Genomic DNA, 24,132 nt, shown 5'->3' on the forward strand with positions numbered 1-24,132 from the left:
TAAATATATAAAAATATTTTACTTTTATTAGATTCTCTCGCCTGACTTGACTTGATTATAAGAAAAAAATGTACAAAAGTTTTCACTAAATTCTGATCAAACTTAAATTTTATATCGATCAACGAAAACGAAATGATTGAAAATTATTTATAAATAATAGATAACGATAGAATGATAAATGCATTAATATTCGAATGCATTTTTCGATAAGAAAAAAGTCATTTATTATGTTCGTTCGATCTTTACGAATCCTATTCTTTCTAAGGTTAAATAATAAATAAATTGAAATACTTGCCTCGATAAAATCAATGCCATTCTATACTTTTCTGAAATATTCTAACCTTAAAAGCTCTAACAGCCATATAGTCCTCACGTATATATATATATCTAAGGATGCAGCAAATTCTTTTAAAATCTCATGCTCATTTGACGAAAACACATATTCCTTTCTTTCTCTTTTTGTCTATATAGATAGTGTAAAGAAAATATCATTATTCTAACCTTATCGAAGACGAAACAATTGATTTAAATCAGGTATCAGCTTGATCAAAATGTCTTTGAATGACTTTTCAATATCTTAAAATATTTATATAATTATTTTAAAAAGCTTTCAGATCTTGAAAAGTTTAAGAAAAAATTCTATTGAATATTAACATATAAACTTGTCCAAAGATCAATTGAACATTCTGTTACCTTGGAAAATCGGAAGAAATACTTCATTCTTTACTACATTCTTTTTTAAATTTTGTTCTCCTCTTCAATTCGTTTCTTTTAATATTCATAATTTTTTTTCTTCCTTTTTTTTTTTTTTTTTTTTTTACTTGTTTTCCAGATAAAAAATATTTACTCGAGTTACAAGAACGTTGCTCATACTGTACTCCCTGTCTCTAAACAAACACTATCGAAAAGAAAGGTGTTCTAATGATAATATCGTACAGGAAAGAGACCATTCGTGCACCGAATCTACAATAACCGTATATTGCGTATGTGTATATACGTGTTTTTAAGTACGAAAATGCGCAACCAGTGCAACAATGTCGAAAAAATACCGGAAAACACCGGTTTTTGTTATACAAAATTTTGTAAGTACATTCTTATCGACTGAGCCGCATGCTGGAGACGATGGAATGTTCGACGATTACAGACTATACTTTAAAAGTAAGAAAGGCGAAAATATTAGCCGACTATCGTGTAAACTTAATAAAAAAATCTCGTATCCTTTGAGGTCTTCATGGATATGCTTCTTAATCGTGTCAAATCTTGATATGATAATATAAATTAATTAACAGTTATGACTCGCGCAAAATATTCAGTAGAATATTTTATCGATAGTCAGGCATTCGAATAACGATATCTTGCGAGTTGTGATTTCGCGGATTAAGATTTAAAGTTTGAAAATTTTGAAAATTTCAACTTTCCAAATTTTAATCATCAACTTTAACGATTTTAGAAACTTTCGTCACCGATCGAGACGATTTTTCGTAATCATGATATACATCGTTATTACGATTTATATTTAGGGCAAGTCAAAGGAACTATGATTTTAATACCGTAGCGTCTCGCGGAAATACGCATTTTCGTCTTGTTCTTACTTCAAACGATATTGGCGAGAACAGATCGACCGATTACTCGCCATTAACAGAAACATGTCCGGCCGTGAACTGGTTCCTGAGCTCGTCTCGTGAATATGTTCACTAGTTGGCAGTGTACTCTGTCAACAAATATTACTGAGCTGAATTATACTCGTTTCGTTCGAGTAATTTATTTACGAAAAATTATATTTCTCATGAACTTTTTTAGTTAATTTTCATTGAATTAAATAAAATCGTGATAAATTTCCAATTATTACGCAGGAAAATTGTAATTTTTTAATTTAGAAAATAATTGATAAGAGTATATAATGATACGATATAAGGGAAGCTTACGTGTGAAAGAGATGAGACCGGAAATGAGTATAGAGTATCCGCAAATATCCAAGCGAGTGTTTACCTGATTTTCACGTTGGAGTTATCGATCACCTCGCCATCACAGTTCCACACGCTCAGGTTTGAACTCATATAGCGATTGTTAATGTTCTCTCTGTCTGAGTGCATGTGCATGGTGGGCAGGGCGCGGAACGTGAACTCCCTCGCTCTGTACACTTCCACGAAGGGTAGATCGTACTGGAGGAAGGCAAACAGGTAAGATCAATTCGTGTACAATCAGTGACATAATAAAGAGGAGTGTATTGCGTTTGCCCTTTTGTGTAATCTTTCTTGTGTATATTTGGTTAGACAGGATTTTTTAAATTTTCTAAATGAAATTATTTTATTCAAAAAAAAATATATATATATATGAAAATTTTTATCATTTCATTTATCTTACTTCACGCACCAGAGTTTTCTGTTTGCTGGACAACCTGAGCAACATCCTAATATTGTTAAAGAGCGACGTATGCCGAACCAGAATCACATCCACGCAACCATCCCCGATATGACAGTGGGGACTGAATCCCATAGGGCTTCTGGCACAGCCACACGCGAGATTGGCACCATTTACCATGAAGAATTTGCCTCTGACAGTCATCCATCCTGAGATAAATGTTAAAGATAAATGTATGACAAAAAACATGATGGTAAAAAAAATAAAAAAGTTTAATCTGATTTCGATGTAATACAACTAACTGGATATTTCTTTTTCCGAATTGCTGTTATGCATGTGTTGCAGGCATCTAGTGCAGTTTTTTGTACACCTTGTGCTGGTTGCCGGATGGCAAGGGTCCGAAAGAAGTTGAATCTCACCTTCATAACCTTTATTCCCAAGGATCTTCTTGAAACCTGAGTTCAAATCGACGTATGTATCTTATTATTCTTCTTTTTGTAATTTTCCTGATTCTTAGCGAATATTAATTCTTATTTCTTTTTGTATAGACGTAAGATTTTGATAGTAATAAAAAAAAATATATATATATATAAATGAAGTACCAGGATGAAAGGGCTGCGAAAAAAAAATATGATTAAATGTATATTTATTGTAAAAAAAGTTATTGTATATTTGAAATTATTAATAAAAAACTAGAAACGTATTTTTATTTTCTTAGAATAATTAAATAAAATGAATGTAGATTATAATAAAGTTTAATCAAATCAAAAATATTGATAAAATTTGTGAAAGTTTTGAGAAATGTTCTAATAAAATCTTTCAGAAATTGAAAATAGAAAATAATGGAGGAAATACTTAAAGTAGATTTATTTTAATTAGATTAATACATTTATTATCACCCTTTTATTATTACCTTCAATCAATACAATTTTATCTACAATTTTACAGATAAGTATCAAACTCTTAATATTTATAATATATTTAACAATATCTTCAAACAGCTTTGTGTCATCTTTCTTGTTGTTTCCTGCAAAAAAAAGTAAATACATTATAAAAAATATCCTGATATTTTATAATTTTGGATTTATAAAAACCACACCATTTTAGATTATATGTATATAGTTATAATTCTAACTAAGTAGATAATATATCTAAAACTATCTTTCACTATATAGAAAAGACGCATTTTCCAATTTCATACTTCACATAGAATGATAAATACACACAGAAAAAAAAAGGACACATACTTACCTATTTAAATAATTTACCTTGATCTTTCGTATTTCACAAATCTCCCGCAAGAATGCGTTCTAAGACTGTATTAACTGGCGCCATCTTCTTATTTTTCTTTGTACTTCCATTATGTATAACATCCGTACGAATCTTTTAACACTTTCACGAAATGCTTCGTTTAAAATTTTTTTACCTTTTATCTATCTTCTCTTTTCTGGCTTGACATTGTACAAGAAATAAAAGTAAGGATATAAAAATTTGTGTAAAAAAAAGTTGATAAAATCTGACAACGAATGACAACTATCGTTCACATAATTTTTGTTTCCCCTCCTTCTCGAGCATGCACGTGTTCCCAGGGAACTAAAACAGAACTGAAATATCGACATTTCGACTCGAAGAAGAAACTCGTAAATATCTTTCCGAGCTGCCACATCCTACTTCCTACACACATTCTTTAAAATTCTCGATGCAAAACAGCTACATTTAACATTTTCTTTTTCTCATTGACCTCATTTTCTTCATCCATAGTAAACCATATTTCATTTCAGATAAATGGTTCAAATGTTTCTTTCACACTACACTAATAAATAAAGGAGGGAATACAAAAAAATTAATAACTATCTACCAAGACTGGGAAAAATAAACTTTTAAAATAGATAAGTAATATAAATAATCCTATTTTTCATATAACGCAGAATTTTGCAAGTAAATTTTTGAAATTCAAATTTTTCCCAGTTCCTGTATACGCGTATGTACACAATCTATTTCTCGTTAACACACGGACACACACAATCGAACAAAGAAGGCTTTATTCCACTTCAAACAGGAATATACTATACTTAGCTTACATACTTACCCGAATAATCGTATCTCTGGGGTCCCATCCACCGGAACTTCTCGCTGTCCCGTATCACGTCACCCAGGTAACCGTAACTGAGCATGCTGGCGTATAACCTGAGCAACGTGTGGTCATTGTGAACCGAGGAGATGTCAAGGCCGGCGCTGTCGCCGAAGATGATATGTATAGCCGCTGTTTGCACATCCGTGGTTCCGTGAAGACTGTAAGCAACGGTATCGGTACTTCCGCTGGGTATCACACCGATCGGAAGTCGAGGAGTCGGTAAGTTCGCCTCGGGATTATTGGGGTCGATCTGTCGATCCCTCGAAGTCCTCAGCACAAGGCCGTTGATCACCTCGGCTAGGGTACCGTCTCCACCGATGCAGACCACCGCCTGGAAGGGGTGGAAAGGGTTGGAGTATAATTTTTTCACGATAAAAGTGGAGAGGAGAGCAGGTATCAAGAAATTTGTCCACATAAAAATAAATAAATAAGGATAAAGATAAACTTACATGGAAATCCGTAAGATCAGTACTTAAGAGGATATCACGGATATGATTGACCCTCTCTGTGACCAGCATCTTCGTTTCGATGCCAGCAATGGTCATCAAGGGTTGCACGTCCTTCTCCCAAATCTTCAACCCCTTCTTCTTCCCTCCAAACGGATTGACGAACAGTAAGATCTTTCTGGGTCGATGGGTCAGTCCTGAAAAATAATTTTAAATAATTAATTTTTCCTTCTTGTGTATCAGAGTAAAAGTAGAATTAAAATTCAATTTAATTTATTGTTGAGGTGTGAAATTTTATTTCACTTATTTTTTTTTTTTTATTTTTGTAGAAACGCAACGCGACAAACAAGAAGCCGGATCAATACTTATGGCCACCACTGGTTCTCTCATCAAGATAGACCAGAAAGAGATCGCGTTACACGCACGGGGACGTGAACCAACCACCACCCTGTTGTTTTACCATTTTACCTTCGCGCAGGAGGAGGAGGAGGAGGAGAAGGGCGTAATTCGACGATGGCATTTTGATTGATTGGAATGGGCGATAAGCTCGTTTGCACGATGCTAGGAATATTACGAAACATCGTGGAATAGATACCCCGTTTCCCGATTAGCTATCGGTTGACCATCGATATTTTGTGTACACGAGCAAACAGAATTATCGTTTACAGCGATCCAACAATTCAGATAAAAGTGTTCACAACGGTCTCAAGGTCTCTCTGATCGATAAGCAATTACATTTCATTTCTCTACGGTGAATTTAAATTTTTATACGAATTTTACAATAATTTGTCGAAAGTGTTTTTACGAAAATAAAAAAATTTCCCGCGTTCTTTTTTCCTCTCTCGATTCATTGGAAGCGCGCGCTATCCGCGTGGCAGAGGCACGATGATTCGCGGTGAAAGTGTACCCGCTGTAAATTCGTTCCCGATCTGTTCCAGCTTATTTTTAACCTCCGACGTGTCAACTTGTTCGCGATCTATTTTTTTTTTTTATTTCACGAAAATATTCACTTCGTGAAAATAAAAAAAAAAAAAAAATAGTGAGAAAAATAGATAAATGGATGACGATATCGATATATATTTTAATTTGATGTATACGAAACGAAAGAAGAGAGATTATGTATTTATAAATATTTATTAATTATTTAATTAAAATTGAATTATTTTCCAAGAATAACTTCTCCTTCTTCGTTGTTTGGGATATGACAATGGGAATAGAAAGTTGAAACTGTTGACGTAGAGTTTATGAAAGAATCATTATCGCATCAATCGTGCATAGAACCGGTTTGAAATAAAAGTCCATGAAGTGGTGTTTGTTTTCAGGAAACTCGCGACACCATGACATTTTCTTGCACTTTTTCTTTCTTTTTTTTTTCCATCCAAGGCTACAAGTCTAAATATTTAATTTATAGCATACGATTGTTGAATTGAAACAAGATTATTTCGTTTCTCCAGAAACAAACGATGAAATATTCGAAAACATTATTCTCGTTGATCGAACGGATGCAAAGTTTCATCCATTAATAGATGATAATAATACCAGAAATAAAACGAACTTGTAACAATCTTGAAAAGCGATAGTTTTAACTTCTTTAATAAACTCAAGGTTAAAAACGGAAAACTTCTACAGTTGAATTATCACTTTCTATTTTCACCTATAAATTACAATTTTAAAATCGACCTCGCACACTCGTCGACACTTTTTCAACAAAAAGTGGAATAGAAAACGACTGTTCCAACAATAACACCTACCAAATTTAATTATCCATAAATCTCAAGTCAAAAGAAACTTTAACCACATTTTTCTATTTTTTCCGTTTTAATTGCAAATTGATTTAAACCTTAACGTGAAGTTTAAAAACTTTAACTATAAAAAAAACAACCTACCTAGTGTACCTAACCTACAATTATCCCAAAACTTCGTCGTCCCTCTATAAACCATGGTAAATCTTCTATAAACCCGTCGTCCTCTATAAATCTCTGTCTAAACGTTGTGCAAACTAAAATTGTCGAGAAAGAGAGAGACACTTATTTCGAGCATCGTTATTAATAACTCGAAACACCATGCGAAAGCATCCATTCCCAGACGCTCTTCAAACATGCATTACACGATGTGAAGGAGCGTAGTAACGAGAGGCGTCAGACCGAGAGAATGGTTTATTTAAGCTGTGCACAAATTGCACGTGTGCATCCTCGAGGCTTTTTATCCGGTGAATGAGGATGACGTAAAGGCCGGAGGGACAAAGGTGCACGAGGGGGAAGAGTCGTGGCCGCGAATAGGGAGTTTTGCAAGGTGAAGTGTCGCTCTGCGAGGTGTCATGGCGCCGCTGGTCGATAGAATGCAACGCTTCCCCGCGTTCACTCTTCCTGTTCCGTCTGTTTTCCGAGCTTTTATAAGCAGAGGCGAGGGCTTGTCAGCAGCCTTCTTTTCTTTCAAGTTTTCCAGTATCGGATTATTTTATCATTTCTACCCAAGTTGGATTCTTCTTCGCTCGTTCCAGGTTCGAACTTTTCTAGGTTAAATGTCACATTTTCTACGATTTCTTCTCTCGTTTCGAGTCTCGTAAATACAAGATACAAGGACTTCGATTCTTCTCGTTCGTTGAATTTTTGATCTTGGATCCCATTAAATTCCTCGCTTGCTCTAAGCTCGAACTTTTCTAGGTTAAATGTCACGTTTCCTGCGATATCTTCTCTCGCTTCGAGTTTCATAAATAGATTTCGATTCTTCTCGTTCGTTGAATTTTTGATCTTGGATTCTATTAAATTTGGATTCTTCGCTCGTTCTAGCCTCGAATTTTTCTAAATGTCGCATTTTCTTCGATTTTTTTTCTCTCGTTGCGAGTTTCGTAAATAGACACGAGGATTTAGATTCTTCGTTTGTTCTATAGCTCGAATTTTTTTAGGTTAAATATCACTTTCTGCGATTTCGATTTGGATTTTTTTGATCTCGAATTCTCGAATTAAATTTGGATTCTTCATTTGTTCTAGACTTGAATTTTTCTGTGTTGAATGTGAAACTTTCTGCGATTTCTCTTCTGATTTCGAAGTTAGTTTGTAAGTAGACACGAGACCTATTCTTTTCGTTTGTGAATTCTTTCAAACTTTGAAGTTTCGAACTATTTTCCTTTGGATTCTTGATTTCTCTTGGATAAAACAATTTTCTTAAATTTACGACTTTATAATGTGGGAAATTTATCGACAGAGGAGAAAAAAAATTATTCGTCAAACAAAATAAAGTTTATCTATTCGATAAAGAAAAGGATGAAAGAACTCGTAACTTTATTCGAAAGAAACAAAGAGAAACTCCGCTCGATATACCAAAGTCCAAAGTAGTGAAACTAAAAAAGTATTATTAACTTTTTTCTCTCAAGTTAATCACTCTTCAAATATAGATCGAGCTTCCAAATTTGTCTAATCTACGTATCTTTGTTCTCTTTTCTTTATTTTTCTTTTTTTTTTTTCCTCCCCTCTTCGAGCAAAAAATATACGTTAATTAAGCAGCCTTGATCCGCAACCAACGACCCAGTTCCATCGTGAGCCGAGTTTAATCCTTTCTACTCGTTCACGGGGAAACGCAACACCGTTTACTACGATTAGTCGTTCGAGAAGGTACGTTTCAAAAAAATATCGCATTTCGTTTCGAACAAACGTACAAAGGATAGAGTGTTTCGATGAGATTGAGAGGAAAATTTAACTCAACAATGTTTTCCTTTTTCACGATCTGTCTTCTTTCGTGATGAAATCGGATGAAAATCAAACTCGAGTTTTTCGCATAAAACTCAATCTATTCTTTGGAGATGTTTGTTTGTACCGATCGATGAAAAGCTTTGATAATCGATACTCGTTCAATTATTTAAGCGACCACCATTTCCACAGCTGAAATAGAAAGGAAATAACAACGTGCAACTAGAATCCACTTTCACCTACTTTTCCTCTACTTTTCGTGTTTCCATGTATCGATGTCATTACACATTCATCGTGTTTTTCATCGGTTCTTTCCACTCGCTTGTCCCAGTAAAGGGAAGATGATTAATATCCTTTCATGGTGTATTTTAAAAGTTGACTTCCTATTACGTATTTATCAATCTTGAATGCGGTAATTTTAATATACAGAGTGGGTTGTGTAATACGATTATCTGAATTATTTTTCCAGATAACAAAATTACGTTATATTTTTATGATAAGCGCTGTAATAAATAAATGAAATATTGGTATTTTTTGGATTAATATTTTGATAAGTATCGAGTGAAAGTATGAGAAAGTATTAAATTATAAAGGAGGAAAAAAAAAATTTCACTTCGTTAATCTTTATCTACTGGTAAGATATATTTTTTGGGACGAAACGATTAAAAGATAATTATCGTGGCGACGTCAATTGTTTTCTATCGAATAACGTAACGACTCGTAAATTTTTCCAACTTAATCGAATAAATGGCTCGCAAAAGATAATTTTTCAGATTACATTTTTTTTTTTTTTTTTCAAAAACTTTTCGATAAAATATCTGCGATTCTTAATATTTCAATTTCTCGATTAAAATGAAATTCGAAAATTCGCAAATTGCGGAAATTGTGGCAATTCCGATTTCGTTATTAGAAAATTGGGCCAAATTCAATTTTACGCGATTAGAAGATTCGACCAATTTTCTTTCAACGCGAATTAGAAAATTAGCCCAATCCCACGAATCTTCTGGAATTGGATTAATTCGATCCGATAATTAAAGAAACCGGGGAGGAGGAAGGGAACTACTTGCCCATGAGGTAATTTCGTATGGTCTTGACCCAGGAGGCGACTTGTCTCGGATCGGTGTGGCTCATGGTCACGCTGTGATGGCTCCATTTGTTCTTTGGCCCGTGCACAGCGTAGTGGAGAATGAAATTCGTCGGGCAGACGGTAGGTGACGTGGGCGACGTTGTCAGTTGCTTCTCCTTAAAGTTTACCCCGTGTATCCAATCGTCACCGTAGCGCACGGCGAGCACGTCGGTCATTGGTAGCGTCCATCTTGCTGGAAAGATCGTTAGAAAAAAAAAAACTTGGTAAACAACAGAGGTCGATGAAAATAATCGCCGCCTGTTCTCGCGTATACTTCGCCTCTGAATTTTAATTTTTAAGTTAAGAATATTATTATAGATTTAAAATTATCTTGTGTTTCGAATTCGACTTTATTTTAAGATATATAGAAATATTAATTTTTTTTTCTCTTTATCCTTGTTCCACTATTGATTACGTATAATTTAGGCGTTAGGGATCGATACGAATATTCTTTCCACGTTGTTCGCCGCGATAAAAATATGGAATCGAGTTTGAAAAATTGGTTATACAGAATTTAGATAATAAATCAAAGAGGAAACAAGTAGGAGTGGAAAGACAAAGGGGATTCGATTTACCGTTCTCTAATAGCCGCCACTTAATATCGCAACAGGGTGACGAGAACAAAGGCGAGCCAAGCTCAAAACGTCCGATTGTTTTGCATAATTGAACGCCTCGAACTAGCTGCTTCTACTCAACCGCAAAATACCCTATGAAATATAATCGATATTCTCTATGTTCGAATGAACGCGAGTGCGGGAAGAAAGGGAAAGGAAAACAGGAAAACGGAGAAACGATACAACGAAACAAGGAAACATAACCTCCAATGCGAAGGTTTTCGGTTTCATTTCTTTTTTTTTTTTTTTTTTTTTTTTTTTTACAACCGAGTTATAAAAGGGGAGTGAAAAGAGAGATGTGAGATAAAGATATCGACGTTTGAACACGTTTAAGTGTTAGATAAATCAATCAGAAATGAACAATTTGATCGATCAACATCTCTCTCTCGCTTTCTCTCTCTCTCTTCGTGCTCGAAAGATGAAAAACGAGTTTTATCTGCGATTATCGTTCATCGTGTTATCGAAGATCATCATCTCTGGATAAAGAATTGTTTGAGGTGGGGCAAGGTAGGCCAAGATAACAGGAGAGGCGGGAAAATACGATTGACACTTTATAAAATACGCGATAAAGGACGTGGAGTAGTGATAACGTTTTACAATTTCGGTGCAATTTTTCTTCTCTCTCTCTCCTCTCTCTCTCTCTCTCTCTCTCTCGCTCTCGCTCTCTCTCTCTGTTATAAAATCTTTGCGAACTTTTTAAGTAAAATTTATTCTTCTATTATCCATTTTTTTTCGACATTGTCGGTTACACACGAGTAAATATTTCACGAGTTTTTACGGGAAAAAAATTTTTTTCTCGATGTTGCGTGCTTCTCATAATATCCTAATATTGAACAATTTTTTCGATTAGATCGGGCAAAAAATTCGTTCGCTGAAATTTATAGCTGAAATATTTCTGAATGTTGCTCGACACACCACGATATATTTGGGGCGAGCATTGCATAAAAATATTACGCTCGTTAACCGACTGAAATGCGGTTATCGGCGGGACAGCTGTCATTCGAATTACGCGTGTATGTGTACCGATCATAAAAGCACGATGAACTTGCATAAGATAGATAACGAAATTGCGTAATTGATAAAGGCCACGATGCGTCCAACGTTTTAAACCCACTAGTATCCGACTATTAAGGTAAGTAAATACGTGCAAGCCTCGAGCAATATCCGAAAAGGGAAAATTTTCCTCGTAGAAAAATATTTTCATAAAATGGAAAAAAAATTTTTTTCTTACGAAACTTGACCTTTTTCTTTTTTTTTTTTTTTTTTAATCGCAAAATTATCGATATTAGAAAGATTTGACAGTTCTTTCGACGATAATTGTTAAACATTTAAAAATTAATTGCCGTTGCTAAAAACACGGATGAATAATCGCGTTTAAAAGTATGTAGCTCGTGATAATAAAGAAAAAAAGATAAAATAAAAAAGGGGAGGGGAAAAGGTAAAATAAAATTACCTGCCAATTACACATTTTCAAATGTGTTAATCGTCGTATATAGCGATCGTGTATAGCGTGTAAATCCGCGCTAAAAATATGGTGCACATGGCCTATTCGACGAAAGATGTAGCGAGAGTGTTCTTGCACTCTTTCTGCGAGTGCACTCGAATCGATTCGTTCCACTTTCTCGTCTTATCATTCGAACTACACCTCGTAACTGGACACGCAAAATCGCATTTCATACTTCAGTTTCAATTATTCGATCCAATTCCGTGTTTCATTTGTCATGTATAGAAAGAAAAAAAGAAAATAATTGAAATTTCACGCTCGGCAATTATCGAAAATTAATTTTTCGAAAAATCAAATTTAAATCACTTTCCCCTTATTATTTATTCTCACCAATCACATGTTATTTCCACACGAATGTAAATAAATAATGAACATGATCAAATAAACGAGAAACGAATTATCTACCCCTTCGCATTCAACAATTCAATATCGTGTATCCGAACGTCTGAGAAATCGTAGAAATTCGCGAGTATCGTGGGAAATTTGCATGCCCTCCCACGCTTGGCGGCCTCAGTGGCTGTTACGAAGCCCGGTGGAGACTGCGGCTGTGACCCAGAAACGTATCGAGCCTTTGTCTCCGCCTCGTTTCAGGGCTTTCGTGCACGTGCAGGTTGTGCCGTCAAGAATTATCTTTTCGAAAATGTTGCGTTGTAACGGTTAGAATGGGGGGGAAGGGGGAGACGCAGGAGGAGGAGGAGGAGGAGGAGGAGGGGAAGGATCGTCGTCGAGCGAGTCGAAAAAAACGCTCGCTATGACCAAGGACAAGGTCGACCAGTGGTCACCAAGAGAATTTTTTAAAACCAGTCCTCTCTGTTTGCGCGTTTTATTTATTCCTATATGAAATTCTCCGGAAGAATATAAACCGAGTGTGTGAATATCGTTTCTTGGAACTAAGCGACGGTTGAAGTAACGAGCGAAGTTAAGTTGGCTCGGTGTTAATAGCAAAAACTAACAAAATTATATTCCAATTATATTTTTGCGATGGAGAAATCCAATTAAAAATGCCAAATTTCCCGAATTCTATAATAAAGTTTATGCTTACGATATTTAATATGAAATACAATAGCAAATTCCGTGTAATACAATATTTCTTGTGTAATTTTGATCAATATGTTATTACTGCTACAACGAGATATTCCGCTACGTTAATTAGAAAACGCGCAATATGAGAATATTTCTAAGATCGTTTTTTAACGAGTATATTATTTATTAGTCGAGGATTAGACAAGAATTCCCTGTAATTAGAAAGAAAAATCAACAAAATGTTTCCTTAGAGATAATTCTAACGATAATGATATAACTCTACGATAAAAATAGGGGGGGGGGAAATGCAAATATAATACAATCATTTTTCTAATTAATTAATCATTATGCCATAACAATGGATTCGATCTTAGAAAAAGTGGGTCGATGTCCAGCAGAAAAATTTAAGAGAAATTGAAACGTGGAGGATAATTCGTATTGAAGTCGAAGGGAATCCGTAATTCCATCCGCTGCAGTCTGAATTCGTTCGAGTAATTTTAGGCGGCGTCGGTCGTTCACACTTCGATCTCCAGGCCTTCGTTCCACAGAGATCGCGTAAGGTCGCCTGCTTTTTTTCTCACCGAAATATCCTTCTGTATCATTCTTCTATATTTCACTTATATACGTATCACTTGACGTAATTTTTTCTTCTACTTCTCGATACTTAGAAACGTGTTTTTCCTTTCTTGGATTCGTGTTCTCTGGATATGATCGTAGACAAGATTCTTGATGTTTCGAGGATGGATATTTTTCTCCTATTGATTGAATAGCGGTTCGACGAAGAATTTAAATATTCAGTTTCTTTTTTTTTTTTTTTTTTAAAGAAAATTACGTATTATTGCCTAGGTTTATTCTTTGAAATGTTAACGAAGCACTAATACGTTAATATTAATTATTGTACGTAAATGCATAATATTGTAGCGTAAATTTACTTAAATATTACTCGTTATGCGATTTATCTATTCAAATTGAAGGGGAAGAAACGACAGGAAAAAAAAATTTATGTTTCGACTAAAAACCTATACTATTGATGAATAAACTAGAATCATTAGAATAACGATGCAAATATTTACGAGCAATCGATGCATGCGAGATAATAATTATTACGTAATTAATCATTCCAATCTTCAGTTCATTATTTATCAAAAATTCTTTTCCTTTTAAAAATTTTGCAAGAAATTTTATCAACGCAAACGGAAAAATGCATTTCGATCGAGCCATTTTTCAAAAATAATCCAATAGTTCAAGTCCAATAGTTTGATTGTCTAATGGCGGGAAAAAAAAGAAAAAAGAAAAAAAAGACAGGCGATAGAACTCTTGGCGTTATTACATCAGGGACGAGAGAGGAAAAAGAAGACGAAGAAGAAGAAAAAAAAACGTTACGCAGACTCTTAATTAAAGTGTTTCGCAATAAACACGCGCTACCTGCAGCCATGAGACGCGGCTTTTCCCTCCCTTTTAAATAATATCCGATCGAGGAAAAATATACATTTATATATAACGAGAATTATCTAATTTTCTTCCTCTAACTCTAACTAAGATAATCTTGCTCTTCGATCGATGAGTTTTTATCACACGTCACGTATTCGTAACAACTTCAATTCTACGAACAGGCCTCATTAAATAGAATGAGATTCCGATTATAATTTTTTTTATCGAGAATTTTTCCTTTTTTTTCCTCTCTCTTTCAATTCAATTACGATTATCGCTGATACGACGCGAGATACGATATCCTTCGCATAAATTCGCGTTTTAATTGCTTTTTAATAACTATCATTTGTGCATTTACTTATAATGACTGGAATTGAAGAGAATTCGTTGTTTCGCAACGGATCTTTTCCTTCCCCCCCCCCCCCCCATCGCGTGAAACGATGAAAAATAATTATTGCGATTTATCGCAAACTGTCCAGTAATCGGGCGGAGATAAGAGATAAGCAAATTTTTATTCGCGACGGATAAAATCAATAATGACGGATAATGATAATAGAAAAATAATAGAAAAATGCTAGCCGAAGGAACGATTGATATTTGAAATGCGGTGGAAACGGTATGCACGGGTCACGTGGTCGAGATAACCGAAACGTGTGCCAAAGCATCGCTGGTGTTTCGACTACGAAAAGGACGCGAGTCAATAATATCGTCGGTGTAAGCACTTTGACTAGGCCAAAAGAAATTACGTAAACGGAATATTCGAATGAAAAAAAAAAAAAGTCAAAGGCGCGTATAATAAGATGTATAATAATATCCAATAACTTGCAAGTTTTGCAACAAAATCATTTTACGTAATCGTTTGAATCTCACTCTTGAAAACACTCTTGCATGCCACTTCGATGGAAATCAACTCGTTCGAGCGCGCGCTCCTAGGGAATTTTAATTCGGATCATGGAGCAAGTAATTCGATTATATAATTATCATTTAAGATGCTCATGTTCATACACGTGTACAATTAAAACACACGTATACGATGTGACAATTTGATGGTTTTATCTACGAGTTTCTCGCAGCAATTATTTTTATTTCGTCTTCGAAGAAAATGCGATATATATCACTAGATTTACTAGGACTAGTTTCTTATATATACCCATCTTTACGAACACGCGTATTCGATGAACGAATACATACAACAACACTTAGAAAGCAATGTAATTATGTACTATAGGAAAAAATGTGAGATATATATTTATGGAAAGTTTTTGTTGTTCAACAATTTTATTATACATTATTTCAATATTTCACATCTCGTTTCGCACATCTTTTACACAAATACTCAATTTTCTTTATACCTTATCCTGTATATCTTATGCTCCTGTTTTTCCTTTACAATTTGGCAAATCTTGCGTTCTCCCGAAATTGATTATAATCAATGTTTCTCTTGTATTGTATTTTTTTCTTCTGCAAGTTCTTCGGCCAACTGAAAATCCTCTCTGGGTAATTTTGACCCAGTACACTCCGTGTACAAGATCCATGCGTTTATTGAGGTTAAATCTAAAATGTTGAAGAACATTTGGAGTGACCATCGAAAAGATGCCGATTTGGTGGTATATTTGCGAGCCATTTGGTTTACTGTCTCGACTCCAATCTTTGTTGCATTGTAACATGCTATTGTTTCTTGGGGGTATGCTTGGTAACAGCACATTTAGATTTGACTTACCTTTATATACAGTAAGTATGCATTTCCCTGATTTATATAATGTTCTGAAGAACATTACAACATCATTTTATCTTTATTCCTCCGTAGAGGCAAGTTTATATCATTATTTATAAATGTATATAATGTTAAAATTAAAAATTTAATAATTTATATAATAATTAATTATTGAAAATTTGTTAATTTTTTAAATAAACAACTTAGTTAGAGTATAAATAAAAATTCATATGATTTATTAACAATAAATTGCTAATTTTTTAGCTTTAACTAATTTTAAAATTTATGATACGTTTTATTATTATTATTATTATTATTATTACAAAGAAGTAAGTTTTTACTTTTAATTTCGACTTAATGATCGATTTGTTTAAAATCCTTTATAAAATAATTATTAAAATTTTAATAATTATATTCAATTTAAATAATTATCTATTCGTTCAAAAATTAAAGTAATAATTGAATTAATAATTGATTTTAAATAAAAAATTATTGGTAAAATTAAAAATAATTTCCACATCAAAAATTAAAAATATATATATATATATATAACTTTCTGGTTGAAATCATTCTTCATCTGCTTTCAAAACACGATGCGCTTCTTCTTCAGTACAACTCTTTATAACGTTCTATCATTTTTTTGGTTATAATCAAATGAAAAGCACTGCTTCCATAACATTTTGTTGTGCGCAGTGAGTAGGCCCAGTGATGTCGTTGAAGATTTCGTGGAAAGGATATTGGCCACTTTCAATTTCGTCCAAAATTGTTCCATCGGCCGCTCTTTCTTTATCACAGAATGCATTCGAATTTTGGAACGTAACACTTTGTCTCATTCTCAGATCCTCGTTTTGAATCTTCACTTTCATCCTCTTCAGAACACTCCTCCAGCAATACTGACTATGTTTCGTGAAATTTTATTTCCTCTTCTAGACATATTTAAATGATAAATATTATAAAATTGAGGCTCAGAAATATTACTATTACATTCAAAAAAAAAATATTCAAATATTTTATCTTTTCAATACTCGAACTGAAAACCAACTGAAACGTTCAAAATCTCTGACATCGATTGATCAATTCTGCGTTTAGTTCTTTCTATTATTGCTTATCGGCAACAGTTGTCTAACTATTTGTTTATTTGAGATAACGATAACGGATCGAAGTATCGCCGGTGCATTCCTATTTATTATTGATGTCAATTTTGCATATTCACTCAAAATTTCGTCTAAAGTTACGATCGCGTCAAATAAACTTCAATATATGTTTATCTCGATCAATGGATAAATGTATAATCGACAACCGATCGAGAGAAATGCGACCAACGTGCGGTTTGACCTTAACGGCTTAAATGGATAACGTGGATCGAATCCGATTCGAAAGAATCGAGGCGTATTGGAATGCGCTCGTACCAATTTTCCCTAGATTGCCGGGGTTCACTTGCGTGTTCGCAAGGACCGCGAATCCGTTGAATTCGATCGATTCGAGTTGCACCATTTCCCGAATTTGTCATTGATATATATGTGCATAATGCATAATTTGAACGAAATTTACCGTCGAACTTGCGATTTATTTGAAAGAAAAAAAGGGAAATTTAATAAAGATATTTTTTTTTCAAAAATCTATATTTATAAAGAGAATACATTTAAAAAGTTTCCATTCGATAATTTGTTGAACATTTGTCGTCTTAATTATCGAGATGAATATCAACACATCACGTGTCGTTACCTCTCTCGAGAAAAAAAAAAAAAGAGGAAGAAAACATATGCAAAGGTAATCCAACCATAAAGGTAAAGCAAAACGTGAGCGAAGAGAAAAGAGGTAATAATCGCATGCAAATAGGAAGCGTTGTATACTAGCATCATCACTCGCGGACGGAATACTAAATACAAAAGACGCTGTGTGAAAGAGAGTTAATTTATTCCATCTTCGATATTTTCTTTCGAATTCTCAGCTCCGACGCGCGAAACCGCGTTTCGAATATCTTGAAATGTATCAAAAAAAAAAAAAAAAAAAAAAATCATATTTTATTTTTCGAAATGTTAAAAATAAGATAAAATAAAAAAATCTTCTCTTTAAAATTCTCTTTCGTAACTTACGATTAAAAGAGAAAAAAAAAAAGAGAGAGAGAGAAGAAAAAAAAATGAAAAATGATTTCATTGAAAGCAGTAGAATGAAAAAAGAACAAGAATTTAAAAAAAATAAAAACCAATATAAATATCGAATATAAGAAATATCAAGGTCCAAAGGATTTCGCGCGATTTTCTTTAATATTCAAAGGCGACACGAACACAAGGAAACGGAACCGTATGCAAACAAGCTCCAAGGACGAGCTGTACATATGTCGTCGCTTTTACGACCGCCACCGATCGCCGAAAAGTTATCGACATTCCTATACGATACACGTAGTCAACAGTCAACATACCGAGCGTATGTTTCACTTACTTTTTGTCCGCCTACATAAGATTATGTCACTGTTTCCATTTTCTTTCTTCTGTTTGGAATCCTTTTATACATACATCCCTCTATTTGTAATGTTTACTACATTTGCGCGAAAATTGAAGATATTTAAATATCGATAATATAATTCGTTTTTAATACTTTACGTGACACTGTACACGATAAAATATACAATGACGCGTAATAAAAAAACGAATATAAAACTCAAGTAATAAAACTCAAAGAGAATTTATAATATAGATTTTTTTATGAGATATCGTGTTATTATACGACACTTAATGTGATAAAAATGATTTTTAAAAACTAGAATGTAATAAAATTTATAAGAATAAGTAAAATAGATCGAATTATTTTATTAATAGCAGATAAAAAAAACAAGTTCACAATTTATAGATCGCGAAATAATCAGCAATCACAATAGGAAAGTCTCGTCGATATTACAATCTTATTTTGATTTTGTAATGTGAGACACGTGATATATATATATATGGCACATACATTGAAACAATATCCATCATAGATTTATCAATAATTAAGATTAACGTTGTAATGATTAATGGAAAGAAATTTGTTTTGATAAATTTATGATACGTACGTTGCAAATGAATTTTTTAATAGACAGATAGAAACAAAAAAGAAAGTGGTTATTTATAGCGAGAAAAAAGATGATTTTTTTCAAATTCCGATTTTAGAAACTAAAGAAAAATTTTTGTTTCTAATAATGAATAATCTATTAACAATAAATATTTTATTAATATAACAAAATAAATATTTAAAAAAGAATCAATTTGCACTGTTCTTTGTATCTATAATAATGACAATATATTCCGATAAAAATAATTCGAAATCATAATATGATTATTTGTTATCAATGACTAATATATAATAAAAAAAAATTGATAGATAAGTAAATATTGAAACTAAAAACACAGCAATTGCAATTCCATTAACAAACAACTTGCAAAAAATCGCGAGTCTTTTGATTCCTTTGCGAAACAATTTTTTCTGAGTATTAGTTGGGAAGCGCAGGAATCTAATGTTCATCAAAATAGTCAAATAATTATTCTAATCGTTTCAAAAAATTTCAATAGAAATCTGAAATTGAACATAACAAATAAAGAAATTTACTGTCAAATGGATTTTAGCAAATCCATTTTTATGGAAATAGAAAAAATTTTCAAATGACGCGATTAAAATTTTCGATAATATATAAATTTGACAAAGTATATATTTAAACAATGATTATAATGGCTAAATGACTTAATAGGCTAGCCGACTGTTGATTCGAGAATCGATAAATGAAATTCCAAAGATATCGAGAAATATGGATTTCAGGAAAATATTTTTCGAAAATAAGTTATAGTAATTGAATGCAAATTTATTTAAATGTAAATTCAATTACCATAAATTATAAATTTTCCATTGATTATATTATTTGTTCAACCATCTATCCTATCATACACAATAATCTAAACAAATTTAACGTTTAAATTTTTAATATTCCTTCAATAAATCAAAAAAATTTCTTAAATATGTTGTATACCTTATAAAATGCATGAAATTGCAAATTAATTTTAAATGAATTTTATCTAAATCCATTATCTAAATTTTGTCCTTAATTGTATATACAACACATATGCGATCCATTCTAATAAATCGTAAATATTTGGTCCATGTTTCGCGCATAGTATCGCGCACTTTCTAACGCAACAACAAAATAAGTAATAAAACTAAATAATATTTTTCTACTTGTTTCCACTTTCCATAAAAATTACGAATATGCATAAAATTTTCTTTATGATCAAACAAGTAACAGATTGCCATCCATTTCAATATATTATCGATAGCTATTCCAATAATATATAAATAATTTAAATTAAATATACTGACTGTATGGCGGTTTCTCTGTTTCCCAGATGAGCGTGCCACGATGAAAGTAGACTCTACACCGTTTCTTTTTCACTACGAATGTGTTCAGGAGCACTGTCCTGGAAGATTGGTCTGAAATCTCCTGCATCATATTGACGGCTGACTTTGGCTGCCTTTCCAAAGGTAGCTCTTTCAACGAAGAGATTGTACAAATGTCATCTCCACACTGATCGATTTATGATATATAAAATAATTAACACGAAAATGAGAAACAATTCTCACGAATGGAACACAAACGATTAGAATACGCAACGACCTTGCTCGCTCGTAGCTCGAGCACAACTGCGGCGCACGATCGACTTACCGTGAATCGTGTCAAACCGTAAAGGTTCGGCTTTCGTGATGGATAGTGCCTTCAATCGGACGTTTCTCTAACTACAAATACAAAACTCACTTGATCACTAATTTTAATTAAAAATAAAATACAATATAGATTTAATATGCAATATATTTTACTATTTGGTTTAAAATATAGATGAAAGAAGAAGATAAAGGAAAAATTTGATTATTCATCTTTGATTAATATTTTAATTAAATTTGATATATAATTTAATAAAGTTATAAAATAATAAGATGTTCTAAAATATACTTTATTTAATTTTACATGAAAATTTTAATCATTATTTATGTTACAATCTTATTTTATACCAAATCGGTAATATTGAAACATCGATAGTAATACCATCTATCGGATGGTTAATTTTATCATGTAAGGATAATATGGATACCTGATAAATATCTCTGTATTCTGGTTTAAACGCGCTAAAAATATCCCTGCATGAACGTAACTCGTTATAAAAGATCATTAATAATTCTATTTTTTTATTTAAAGCGAGTTATTACTTCATTTTTTTACGTAATATTTTAAATAAAACATCCTATGTATGTTATTTAGATATGGTGTAAATCATATGGATAATTTCACTAACAATTTATTATTATTGACACTTGGTTGGGGCCCAAGAATATTCCATTCTTCCCTGAATACGACAAACGTGAGGCGACATGACATTTTGTTGGTGACGCGACAACTTTCTGATATCGAACCATATCTACTAAACAAGTATACATTGTCTCTATACTTTGCAGAATAGTATCCCAATTATTGCTTAACGTTTAGTGTTTCAGAAAATCAATCTTAGAGTACAAAAAAGAACGAGTGAAAGTGACATGAATCAAAAATTGTTGTAGACATCGCATGTTCGCGAACTTGGAATGACGCAGACATCGTGATGCAGACTGTAACGTAAAATTTTATGAATTCAAAGTTGTATAGTTACAACATTTGTGTGAAATTCTAAAAAACAATAACTCATTGATTGAAAAAATAATATTTTATCAAAGTTAAACATGTTTTTATTTTAATAAAGATTACTTTTTTTTTTCTAAATAAAAAAATATTACTTCATTACAAAAATAACGTACATATAAAGAAAAACTATGGATGAAACTAGAAATTACATAAATTTAGTATTAACAGTTAAAAAATATCCAGCGTTATATGATCTCAGTTGCAATGATTACCATAACAAAGTTGTTCGAAATAAAATGTGGAGAGCAGTGGCGCAGGAAGTAAACGCTTCTGGTAAGAATTTTTCAAAAATATATCTTTCAAATTCTTATGAAAATTCGACCGTATATTTAAATTTGGACGTTTTTTTCATAGCCGCAGAATGTAAAGAAAAATGGAAGAATCTCCGTGCCAGTTTCAGCAGACATTTAAGAAATCAAAATACAGCAAATTCAAAATCGAAAAAACCGTATTACATGGCAGATTACATGGATTTTTTACTTCCTTATAGCAAACTTCGTAGGTAACTAATGTAGAAAATATAGAAAAATTAGTAATAATTCATGTAAGTTAAGAAACTATATTCTTAATATAATTTTTTTTCCCATTATTTTTAGGGCGGATGAAAGTTTGAACGAAGAAGGACCAATCGCACAAGAAAATTGGAATGAAGAGGAGACCACTTCCGATACGTCCTCTAATTATCAAAAATTAAACAAATCCGATCAAAAGATGACGGAATCAGAAAGAGATGGAGACACGAGAAATGAAGAATATGTGTTTTCGAGAAGTAAAGCGATCAGACATGCAGAAGATAGACTATTGTCACATAGATGCTCAGATAATTGTATTCTCACCAATAGGCGAGATCTTGACGAATCAATCAACGATGCAGACTTATTGTTCTTTAAAAGTTTACTTCCAGATATGCAACAGATGACAAGTCAAGAAAAAAGAAGCTTTAAAATATCTGTATTGGGTTTAATCGATAAAATATTAAACGAAAAGGAATCGGCAATGTCGGTCGAAAATGATATTTCTTGTTCAATAGTAAAAAATCAACAAGATGAAAGAACAGATGAGTTTTAAGTTAAATTTTTTATAAACAAAATGTTTGTAATAATATAGATTGATTAAAGTATGTTTAACAAAATAAAATGTATTAAAATTTGAGAAAAATATTATATATATTTAAAAATAATTTATGAATTATAATAATAATAGATTATCAAATAAATATATTCCCATTTCCATTATTTATTTTCGTTATTTCATAAATTTGCAAAAGATTTTGGATAAAAATAAACAAAAAATTAATTGATCAAACAATTGTCTCAATAAAGTTGAGAACCACTGAATAATGCTGATTGGTGAGACGAAACAACGCGGCATCTTCGAGTCAACAGAAGAAATTAATGAAAATTGAATGTACATATTATGCCAAAAGATTCGATTATTTCCGGATAATATACAAAAACAACCGAATTCAACAGAAATACATTTGAATATATTATATACACAATATATGAATAAATGCATGATCCAACAAATAAATTGCTTTCACAAATCCTATTTTGCAAGAAATTCTATGAAAAAATTAGCAACTTAAGAAAACAAATTAATGTAAGCTGGAATTTTCATTTATTAAATATTAAATAGTGAATATTCTAATTTATTATATTTTTTAATTATTTTTAAACATGGAAAAATGTATTTATAATTTTTATCAAAATAAAAAATGATTGGTATATATATATTGGTATATATTAATTTTTATGATAAAAGTACATAGAAAAAATTTTTTTGAACATTATTGTATAATTTTATTTTTAAAATCCCGCCATTGTTTCAATTGAATATGAAGGAATTTTAAAACAGATTGTACTTTCATTGGCGTATATCTAAATTTTTATTATTTTATATAAATTTTAATCTAAAAAGTTTTACTTTAAACAATAAATTCAAGATCAATTCTAATAGAAGAATAACATATTCAAAAATATCCAAGTATCAATTAAAAAATAAATATAACGTTTTAAAGATTTTTTGACTGATGTAACAATAAAATTTTTAATTTTTTATAGAAAACATATACCAATTATTATGTAGATATAAAAATTAGTACTTATTAATCTAAATTCTTTTCTCAATTACTCGATGTCATAATCTCAATACGCTTAGAAAATAATTTTCCACTGTGGTTTTGAACTTATCAAGAGCAAAGTATATACACGTCACGAAGGCACACTTGTCGCATCAGTTCGTAACCCGATAAAATTCGGCATGTGAATAAACACGGGTGAAATGTCATTATAAGGACGTACCTGGAAACTAAGTGAGAAGTGCGCAGACGTGAATTCGAAAAGGCCAATCAGAATACAGCAATGCCATGGTAGGGACATTGGGGGGGCTCTTG

The 24,132-nt window shown here is 32.3% G+C and overlaps 2 protein-coding genes and 1 long non-coding RNA gene across 5 annotated transcripts; 1 reads left to right on the top strand and 2 right to left on the bottom strand.

Moving 5' to 3' along the window:
• Positions 1-797: 797 nt before the first annotated feature.
• Positions 798-20,711, bottom strand: Cerk (Ceramide kinase). Of its 3 annotated transcripts, none has more exons than XM_086905230.1 (8): positions 20,387-20,711; positions 9,695-9,946; positions 4,945-5,138; positions 4,451-4,826; positions 2,664-2,816; positions 2,374-2,570; positions 1,990-2,162; positions 798-1,711 (listed from the first exon to the last, which is right to left on the bottom strand). In XM_086905230.1, the coding sequence occupies exons 1-8, from the start codon at positions 20,514-20,516 to the stop codon at positions 1,636-1,638; spliced, it is 1,551 nt and encodes a 516-aa protein (XP_086761356.1). In that variant the 5' UTR covers positions 20,517-20,711; the 3' UTR covers positions 798-1,635. The 3 variants fall into 3 exon arrangements, with proteins under 3 accessions (XP_086761356.1, XP_086761357.1, XP_086761358.1); XM_086905231.1 differs by lacking the exon at positions 20,387-20,711 and adding an exon at positions 11,821-12,217 and having other exon boundaries at positions 801-1,711; XM_086905232.1 differs by lacking the exon at positions 9,695-9,946 and having other exon boundaries at positions 801-1,711; positions 20,387-20,655.
• LOC147658042 (uncharacterized) lies at positions 2,951-3,769 on the bottom strand. The gene is made up of 3 exons (XR_015291326.1): positions 3,630-3,769; positions 3,275-3,388; positions 2,951-2,976 (listed from the first exon to the last, which is right to left on the bottom strand). It is a non-coding gene; the product is annotated as an uncharacterized LOC147658042 (long non-coding RNA).
• A 705-nt stretch (positions 20,712-21,416) lies between the features above and the next one.
• On the top strand, positions 21,417-22,972 carry LOC100864465 (uncharacterized). The gene is made up of 4 exons (XM_086905645.1): positions 21,417-21,488; positions 21,546-22,010; positions 22,092-22,239; positions 22,334-22,972. The coding sequence occupies exons 2-4, from the start codon at positions 21,866-21,868 to the stop codon at positions 22,803-22,805; spliced, it is 765 nt and encodes a 254-aa protein (XP_086761771.1). The 5' UTR covers positions 21,417-21,488; positions 21,546-21,865; the 3' UTR covers positions 22,806-22,972.
• Positions 22,973-24,132: the final 1,160 nt, after the last annotated feature.

Source organism: Apis florea, unplaced genomic scaffold (genome assembly GCF_048593485.1).
Source record: "Apis florea isolate Af1SG1 unplaced genomic scaffold, ASM4859348v1 contig_2411_pilon, whole genome shotgun sequence".
Classification (NCBI taxonomy): domain Eukaryota; kingdom Metazoa; phylum Arthropoda; class Insecta; order Hymenoptera; family Apidae; genus Apis; species Apis florea.